Here is a 9,317-nt window from a genome sequence, read left to right on the forward strand (position 1 = left end):
CGTGTCCTTTCCACCAACAACCCTAGCTAAACTTAGCTGGTCCTCGACATACGAAGTTGTCAGGTTGCACCAATTTTAACGCACTTCCCCGACTTTATTGACGTCCAAAAGTTGCGCACGTTTTGTGCGGTACCACGTTGTCCCGTTACTGTTCCCATAAGCGTAAACATCAGAGTTGGACGTCAGCCGCGCAGGAAGAGGAAAGTCTATCCGAGCCCGAGGCGCCTCCTTTGTTCTCGACGTCCTTCCAGAACGGCGCAGGATCGCGTTACTGGGCCCGTGAAAGAGACACCGGGGGGCGACACGCGGGGGGTTCGGGGGGCTTCTTTGGGCTCCGGGCGTCGACGGAAACCCGACGCGGCGCTACGTCGCCTCGCCGTCGCTAGGATTTTCGCTCCAAACACACTACAGGGGGTCCTCGCTACAGCGCAGACTTCCCAGGTTACAAATGATGCCAAATGCGCCTAACCAGGACACGATCACTTACGATCCGACTTGAATTTTTGGGAATATTCATCAGCGTTCTTCCCCAGATTTCTTTTCAACTCGATTTTTATGCATGCCATTCCTCGGCAGATTTTCACCGTTCCGATCCCGATCAGTGGACCCCAACGATTCTGTTTTCGGGAGGCGTACCGCGTACAAAAACGGAGCATGCCTGGTACAGGAAGTGCACCTGCCTCGTGCTTCTCGACTTCCAAAAGATGAAGAATTCAACGCCGCCTCTGAGAACACGTTTAGGTTTGATTTTCATTCAAAAGCTGCTCCAAAAAGAGTTGGACGGAGCGCCAGAAGCAGGTCGCGTGACATCGGCCACAGCCAGAGGCTTAGCTGCACTGCGTTTGTTTGCCGAGTAAACTCGTGGCTATAAAAGTGACTTGTGACTTTGTGACCAAATGAAAACACGCATCCCGGGCCGACACCGGTAGAGGAGTTCCAGCCTTTGGGCAACGCCGCGAGCACCAACTTTCACGTCCAAAAGATGATGTCATTACCTCCTTCACCTCCAAAGCCGTGTGAGTCATGGCGGAATCGGCCCGGCAGCTGAACCCGCTCAATCCGGAAGCTCTTCGGTATTCTTCAGGTCGACATTGTCCTCAGTGGCAATTCTGGTGGCCCCGAGGTAGACCCAGGGTGGAACCCCAGTTGCTCAACAAAAGCACCTGTCAGCAGTCCTCTCCTCTCTCTCGTGTCTTCCCCCCGCCCACCGACGGTGAGGAGCAAGTTAGGACTGCTGCTTCCTAGCTTGTCCCAACGAGGTAGCAAGGACTTACGCGGGCCTTGACGGACCGGGACCGCTTAAACATCGATGGAGCTCCGGCAGCAAATGCTCATTCTGCGCTTTTGTGCGCGCGGCGCGTCTGTTCGACTGTAATACAAGGATGGAGAAACCCGATCCGTCCTCGGCGCCGGCCTTCCCGGTCTTGCCCATAAAATGAAAGCGCGGGTATTCGATTACTGATCTTTGATTAGTCGGATTCGTTTCAAACTAATTCCAAACTGAGCTCGAGAGCCGCGATGTCGGGAAAGCGTTAGCGCGAAATACTGCTGAACGCGGGAGGAGCCGCTAAAAAAATGGGGGAAATTTTCCCCAGAAAAATCTTTCTTCCCAGTTTCAACCCTGCCGCGTGTTTTGAACCAAATTTCAGCTGATGATAACAAAGCGAAACTTGCGCTTGACGCTATTTTCCCGCGTCCCGTTCCGATGGACAATTTCGGATCTGTTTCCGGAGAACTGAACTTTTTTGGGTGTTAAGAAAACAAACGGCAGACGTAGCCTCGGGGTTTGTTTGTTTTTTTTTTTTTTTTTTGTTATTCTTTTAACTTTCTCGCGCTTTCCGCCCGCTCGTTCGACGAGTTTTTTGGAGCTCGATCGAGTGAAAACCGGCTCCGTTCTTTATTCGTGGCGTCGGCCTCCTCTCAGTTTGACGACGACGACTTTGGCTTCTCCTTAGTGTTTAACGCTCCGTTTCGCGTTTGGACACCAATGAAGACTCGGAAAGGTTCCGTCCCGGCTGCTGATGGACCGAACGCAGCGCTGACGTAAACTTGAGAACACGGCGTCATCGTTTGTGCTCACGGGCCTGACCGGAGGAGGGAAAATAAATCCGGCAGGAAGTGTCGAAATTCTGGCCGCTGAGACGGACACAAAGACACGAGGACTCGGGAAAAGACGTCAAAGGATGCAAAACGGGCGCAAGGCCACGGCATGAAAAGGCGGCGCGTTCACGTCGGTCCCGAACGGCGGCAACGTTTGACCCGACGCCTCCCGGATTTGCCTTACCTGCGCGTCCATGCCGGCGCCGGTCGGAGACGCTCCGCTCGGGCTCGGTCTGCTCTCGGGCGAGCCCGAACCGGCCGTATAAATACGGGCCGGCGCTATTTACGAGCGTCCCGACGCTTTCTTCATTTTAAACATCGCCGCCGTAAATACTCGGGGGGGCTTAGCGACTTTTTTTTTTTTTTTTGCTGACGACGCCGTCGCGTGACCGTGGCCGTCTCGGCACCAACGCCGCCGTCGCGTTTGTCACGGACCCGGCAGATTAAAAACATTCCGGGCCCGCACGGGAAGCTTGAGGGTATTCGGCGCTCGCATTTCCGCCGTTCACTGGAAAGGTCAAGTGGAGTTGACCCGGAAAGGCGACCTTCAACCTGAAATAAAACAATATTAATAATTGGTGACGAGTATAAATCGATTGAGTCCAAACTGGCGCTTTTGTTTAGCAGAACTAACGTGAAAAAAGAGAATCATTTGATATTCGGCCCTCGTTTGGACTTGAAAACCTGCATGATCGACACTAAATATGTTTATGCGCTCATTTTTTTTTTTTTTTTTTAAATATATACACGATACAACGACAATAACACAAACTCTCGGCCCATTTGGCCCGGCGACCCGAGCGCCAGAAGACGAACGTGTTGTCGGTTCTTCGCCAAATGGGTTGCTCAGTCCCCAAGTTTGCTTTTCTTATTAATTTCGCCACCTCATTCGTGAGGCGTCGGCGCCGCCAAGTCCAACTTTCGGCTTCTCTGAGTTTTGATGGGAACTTTTTGGTTTTGCTTTCACGACTAATTTGTTTCGAGTTCGATTTCTTCATGAAGAATCTGCACCGCAGCAACTCGAATCGAATGGAAAGAACAAATTCGATTTGACGCCAACTGTCGAGCTTTTTCTTTTCTTTTTTTTTTTTTTTTTTTTTAAAGCCACCCGAGACCGGCTGTCGTCTCCGCTTCCGCGTGCAGGAAACCCCGCCCCGGCTTTCCCGTTTTTCAGGTGCGGTCCGGTCCGGTGCGGTGCGTTCCGCGCGTGGTTCTGCTCGAAGTGGGCCGAGGCGACCGGATGGAGAAGCTGAGCTCGGCGACGACCGTCACTTACAAGCGCTGGAAGAACCCGGAAAACAACAAGTACGAACGAGTTTTGGGGCTCCGCGACGCGTTTGCGGCGTGTTTATTTTCCACGTTTCTGGACGTTCGTGCGGGTCCGTTTCGGCCCACTTTCGCGTGTCTTTCCGTGTGTCCGTGTCCATCCGTATGCGCGCGCGTCTTTGCGTGTTTGCTGACAGTCGAGATTTGACAGTCATGATCGTGATTTTTGAAGCGGCGTCGTTCTTGTGCTGCCGTTTAGTCCCGAGGGGGGCCACGCGGGTCCTAATGGGGAATCGTCGCGTTCCATGGAGGAAAGCTGCCATGCGACCATCGGACGCCGGAAGTCCTCCTCGCCAGCGGCCGACAATAATCCGACCCCAGGTGTGTGTGTGTGTGTTTGGGGGGGGCGACCGGTTGTGGTATTTGACGGCGTGACGTCATTTGCAGAAAGTTCCTTCAGCCTGAACGAGGCCCTGGACGCCCTCGGCTTCGGAAGGTTCCAGTGGAAATTGTTGTTCCTCACCGGCTTCTCTTGGGTAAAGGAGACTTTTTGTTTTGGGAAATAGCGAGCCACACACCCGCACCCCACGGCGCCCCCTAGGGACAATTTGGAGTGTGCGGTTTCAGGTGGCCGACGCCATGGAGATGATGATCCTCAGCGTCGTGGGCCCGCAGCTGCACTGCGAGTGGACCTTGCCGGCCTACAAAGTCGCTCTCGTCACCTCGGTAAAGCCCCCCAACGACCGAGCCACACCCCCTCCTCGGGCGACCCTTCAAACGCACGCTTTGCTATTAAGCGGGTGTATCACTCGTTACTCGATTAATTGATAATCGGCGGCTTGTGTGCAGGAAAAGCTTAAAAAGTCGTCAGATGCTTTAAGATAGGGGTCCCCGACCCGGTGCCCGCGGGCTACCATTGGCCCGCGGGCACCGGGTTGGGGACGACCACATCCGGCGCCCGCGAGCTATGTTCTAAAAATACCATATCGGCCTACAAATTGTTACTATTATTTGTGCTTTCAATTCTGAATCTGACTCGCTCACGCGAATTAAAATTTTAAAATACCTGCAATGTCATTTACTACAATGAATTAAAACAAAAATATTTCAAGTACGTGCAACGAACTGAGTGTGAAGTTTGCCGCGAACAAGTCGCGCAGCCCTTCATGCAAATCGGTGCTCACGAAGTCGCCCTCAGCCTCAAAAAGGTTGCTGAGCCCTGCACGAACGTTATGAACACCAGCTAAAATATAGGAAAATAATGAAAAATATATACATATTTCAATGATTCACTTAGTGCACATATAAGTGAAATACAAATTATAATTTAAATTAAAATGTCATTGCATTTGATTCAATAAAGTTAACTTTTACGTTTGTCATTTTCAAATACTTAAATTTTATTGGGGCTGACAATAATTTTTTTCCCCAAGTGTACTTAATTTTGGGGGGAAAAAGCGTCCATCCTTGAGGTAAAACAAAACAAAGTAAAAAAATGTATTTTGCTTTATTTTTTTTAATTTCCATTGAATTCAGCGTTTCTTTTGCGTTCCGCTAGAGGGAGCCCACATCCCACACTTGGAGAAGATTGGCATGAAAGGTGGCGGAAATAAAAAAAAATAAATAAAAAAACACGAAGTATGTGCAAATGCTACATTAGGGGTGTATGCAAATAAGCCACATTAGACGTATGCAAAACAGTTGTAATAACACGTTAATAACTGTGGTCGAAAATGGACATTCCCTGGAAATTGTGCTCTTGGGCTGTGAATCCGGTCTAGCTTGTTGTTTTGAAATTATTTTTCTTAAATTTCCCCCCCCCACCCCCCACCCCCTCAGGTGGTGTTTGCCGGCATGGGGATCAGCTCGCCCTTATGGGGCAACTTGTCTGACAAGTACGGCAGGAAAAAGGTGGGCCCAGCTGCCGTTTTGCCGCGCGGCGATTGTGTCCTGCCGTTCGCACGTGTTGTGGTTCTTATTTTTTTACGATGATGATTCTAATTTTTTTTTTTCTGTCCCTGTGATTGCAAACGCAGGGGCTGACCGTTTGTATATTTTGGACTTTCTACTACAGCGTCTTGAGCACGCTGGCGCCGGACGTTGGTTGGATTTTGCTGCTGCGAGGCCTGGTGGGCTTCGGCATCGGAGGAACTCATCAATCGTGAGAGCGCTTCTGATTTTTTTTTTTATAGTTTTTCTTTTTCCGTTTCGAGCCGGGCAGGGAATTTATTCTCTCGATGAAGTTTGCTTGTCGGGCCGCTTTTTGGAGCTTTGGCGTTGCGACGTTTTAGTCACCGGGCCTGGCAATGAATCGACTGTATCGATTTGACGTATTGATGGTTTGTCACATTTCCTCGCTCCGCAGGGTGACGCTGTACTGCGAACTGCTTCCGTCCAAGGGGCGGGGCTTAGCCGTCACCCTGATGGCGGTCGGTACACGCGCATCGCGTTCACTGCACAATGCCAATTCAAAGTTTTCTGGCGTTTTGATGGGGTTAAGCTGAGGTCCAATCTCGTTGAGGCGACCCCGGAGCTTCCTCGTTAGGCCTCCCCTGGACTGAAGCGTTTTCTTTTCGTTTTGTTTTTGTTTTGTTTTTCCAGGCTTTCTGGTCTCTGGGCGCCGTGCTGGAGGTCCTCCTGGCCTTGTGGATCATGCCCACCCTGGGCTGGCGCTGGCTGCTGGCCTTGTCCTCCGCGCCGTTGGCCGTCTTTCTGTGCTTCTGCCCGGTAGGGATGTCGGCGCTTCCCAAATTGGCCCACGGTCCGTCCGGTCTACCTCCTTCCTGAATTTCTCTTTGACCTCGGGGTCAGATTCTACCGTTGGGGTACGGCCCTCGATTTCAAATTTTGACCTTTGACTCTTTTCACAAGCTCTCCCTCAACTTCTCTCCTTTCCAGCTGCTCTCTTCGGGTCCAGAACGTTTCAACTTTTTTTGGTAATCCTCACGTCAAGCAACTCTCGAGCTTTTCCCGTCGTCGTCCCACCGTGCAAAATTCTGCACACCCCTCAGTCGCAGGCTCTGTACTTTCCTCTTGTCTTTCTGCCGAAGAAGCCGCGTTCCTCCTCTCCGGGTTAACCGCGGCGGGCGACGGACATCTTTAATCCCGGCCACGGGCGAGCCGGTATGGGATTCTTCAGACGAACGCTCGTATCTGTTTGGCAAAGTTCGAAGCCGGATGGCAATCCTGAGGCGACCCTCTGCTTTTATCTTGGCTCTCGGGACCATAAAAGCAGAGTTTGGGACCGGTCTACAGTTTTAACACTGGCTTGTGCCCACCCCCCCACCCCAGTGGCTGCCCGAGAGTCCTCGCTTCGACCTCCTGAACGGAGACCGAGGCAAAGTCGTGGCGACGTTGGAGAGGATCGCCCGAGACAACGGCAAGGCCTTACCTCGGGGGAGGATCGTCTGCAGCTTCCAGGTGACGCCATCCGTCTTTTGACCAAGATGACGTCCGTTTGCACGCGTCACCCATTTTTTTTTTTTTTTTGTCCGGGATGCAGCAGAACGACCGAGGGCGTCTCCGAGACCTTTTTACGCGACAGTACTACAAAACCACGCTTCTCCTCTGGTTCATATGGTCGGCTTGTCAAAGATTTCATATTTTTACACGTTGCCCGGCGTTGTTTTTTTGTTTTTCATTTCAAGATTTTGTTTTGACTCAAGGTTTTCCTTCGCTTTTACCTATTACGGCATCATCCTGCTGACCACAGAGATGTTCCAATCCGGAGATTCGTGTGGGGGTGAGTCGCGTCGTCGGCCTTTCGCTTTCGCCGCCGCGCGTAACCGGCAAAACCTCGATGTCAACTCCAGCCACGCAGGGGGCCAAAGCCGAACCGGCCTGTAGTCTGGAATGCAAATTGTTGACGTCGGAGGACTACAGAGACTTGCTATGGACGACCTTTGCTGAATTTCCAGGTGAACGCTTCCGTGCGAGCCACGTCAAGCAAACCACATGAGCGAAGGCTCTTAGCTTCATGCTAACGCACAATGGGAAACGCCATAGGTGGGCTAAGGAAAGTAGCTTCCATCTTGCGGCAATTCTAAACCTTTCCAGAAATGAGGAAATGGCAAGTAAGCTTTGCATGTCAGGGAGGAGCTAAGTTTAGCCTGGGTTGTTACTGGAGATGTCATGATGCACGTGTAACGTTTTTGGTCATTAACGCATCCGAGCCAAAATTTCGGGGGGAGTCACGATAAGGTTTGAATCTCGCCAAGTGGCGCAGCTTCTCTTGCGGGAGGTTCCTAGTTGAGGAAGTCCGCTAACCTGCTGCCATCGCGGATTATGTGCACGTTTGCTCATGCTCATCAGCTCCATCACGTTTGTCCGTCAGGCCTGGTTGTGGTTCTGGGGACGGTGGACTGTCTGGGCAGGAAGAAAAGCATGGCCTTGCCCCTCTTCATCTTCACCTTGAGCATCCTGCCCTTGTACACCTGCATCGGCAGGTCCGTGACAAGCTGAACGTTTTATGCGGGATGACGTAAATTCGTCTGTGCGTCGTGATCTTTTTCTCTTACGATAACCCGTCGGAACGCCGAAAGTCTCGTCTCCCTTTTCAATTTTGTCTCTTCCCCAGGACGACGCTCACCGTTTTCATCTTCATCGGCAGAGCCTTCATCTCGGGCGGATACCAAGTTGTTTACGTGTACACGCCAGAAGTACGGGGTACCCTAGCGGTCTTGTGCGCCCCAAAAACCTTTGTTTGAGTCTTAAGCGTCCGCTGCGCTCCGTCAGGTGTTCCCGACGGAGACCAGAGCGTTGGCCATCGGCACCTGCAGCGCCATCTCCAGGCTGGGCGCCCTCATCACGCCCTTTGTGGCACAGGTAAAAAATAAAAAAATGTGTGAGGAACGTCACAAATTGATGTAACGTTATAATTGATACATTTATAACTCAATCGTTCAATTCGTAAAAAAAAAAAAAGATATTTGTTGCATCTGCTTATTATATTGCTGTGAAGCACAGCTTTTTTTTTTTTTTTTTTTTTAGGATAAAATTGATATATACAAATTACTCCTTGATACAAGTGACCCAACTTATGAGTTGTTGTTTTTTTGTTTGTCCTTTTTAAAAATTATTTTTGCTTTGACTTGTGTGCAAAATTGAGATATGACCGGCATAAGGTGTCAACTTGGAGGTGTTTAGTGTTCAACTAAGCATTAAAATCAAAGGCAGTTACACTTCTGCGTTTAAAAAAAATTTGTAATAAAAATTCAAAAAAATGTATTCAATAAAATTCATCATTCATTCATACGTTAGCCTCAAAGTCAGCTAGCATGATGCTAAAACACGCTGCAAAATTCCATAGGCGGGTCAACGCAATTAGCACTGATGTTGCGCTAATGATGAACGCAAGTGGTAGCAAGACATAAATGGATAATACAATCCTCACAAATATTTTTTTTTTAACCTCTGCAACAAATTAATAATATTATGGAAGAATGGCAATCAATTCATACACGAACGTGGCCATAGAATGATTGAAACTTGTACAACAACAAATTGATTGCAATGCAATTCGGGGACTTTTTTTTTTTTTTTTTTTTTACCCGAATAGAAGTGCAAAACAAAAAGGTGCCCAGACCGGTTCCTTGATGTTCACCTTTTTGAAATGTTGGGACCCAAAGGTGCTGCTCAGGCATTCCGTGTTCTTGACGCTGACGGTGTACTGCCTGTGCTCTTTCCTGGCCGGCCTCTCGTGCCTGCTGCTGCCCATCGAGACGTCGGGGAGGGGCCTCCAGGAGTCCGAGCGGACCCCCGCGCTCGGGTCTGCCAAAAGGGCCACCTGAACCGCCGGCCGCTGCCCGTGCTCAAAGATGGACTGGGGGAAAAAAAAAAAAAAGTTACATTATCCTGGACTGTTTACGTCAATATTTATCTCTTTTGTTCATTAAATGCCATTAACACTATTTGTTCGGACTCTGACTTTACTGTTTAAAAAGTCACCCCCC

At 50.2% G+C, this 9,317-nt stretch overlaps 1 protein-coding gene across 2 annotated transcripts; it reads left to right on the top strand.

Annotated features, from left to right (window-relative positions):
• Positions 1-3,269: 3,269 nt before the first annotated feature.
• Positions 3,270-9,275, top strand: svopb (SV2 related protein b). 2 transcript variants are annotated; one of them, XM_061802063.1, is made up of 16 exons: positions 3,270-3,405; positions 3,626-3,747; positions 3,814-3,902; positions 3,994-4,092; positions 5,206-5,277; positions 5,403-5,527; positions 5,732-5,795; positions 5,968-6,093; positions 6,658-6,786; positions 6,869-6,945; positions 7,032-7,108; positions 7,179-7,283; positions 7,700-7,811; positions 7,943-8,024; positions 8,101-8,190; positions 8,994-9,275. In XM_061802063.1, exons 1-16 carry the CDS (start codon positions 3,341-3,343, stop codon positions 9,153-9,155), a joined length of 1,596 nt encoding a protein of 531 aa, XP_061658047.1. In that variant the 5' UTR covers positions 3,270-3,340; the 3' UTR covers positions 9,156-9,275. The 2 variants fall into 2 exon arrangements, with proteins under 2 accessions (XP_061658047.1, XP_061658048.1); XM_061802064.1 differs by having other exon boundaries at positions 6,872-6,945.
• The last annotated feature ends 42 nt before the right edge of the window (positions 9,276-9,317 follow it).

The sequence above is a fragment of the Syngnathoides biaculeatus genome, chromosome 17 (genome assembly GCF_019802595.1).
Source record: "Syngnathoides biaculeatus isolate LvHL_M chromosome 17, ASM1980259v1, whole genome shotgun sequence".
In the NCBI taxonomy this organism is placed as follows: Eukaryota; Metazoa; Chordata; class Actinopteri; order Syngnathiformes; family Syngnathidae; genus Syngnathoides; species Syngnathoides biaculeatus.

Excerpts from the sequence above, each read along its gene's own strand:
- svopb (XM_061802063.1), top strand. The coding sequence starts at position 3,341 with ATGGAGAAGCTGAGCTCGGCGACGACCGTCACTTACAAGCGCTGGAAG. Across the intron at positions 3,748-3,813 it reads CGACAATAATCCGACCCCAG|AAAGTTCCTTCAGCCTGAAC; the intron begins GTGTGTGTGTGT and ends CGTCATTTGCAG. Across the intron at positions 7,812-7,942 it reads TTGTACACCTGCATCGGCAG|GACGACGCTCACCGTTTTCA; the intron begins GTCCGTGACAAG and ends TCTCTTCCCCAG.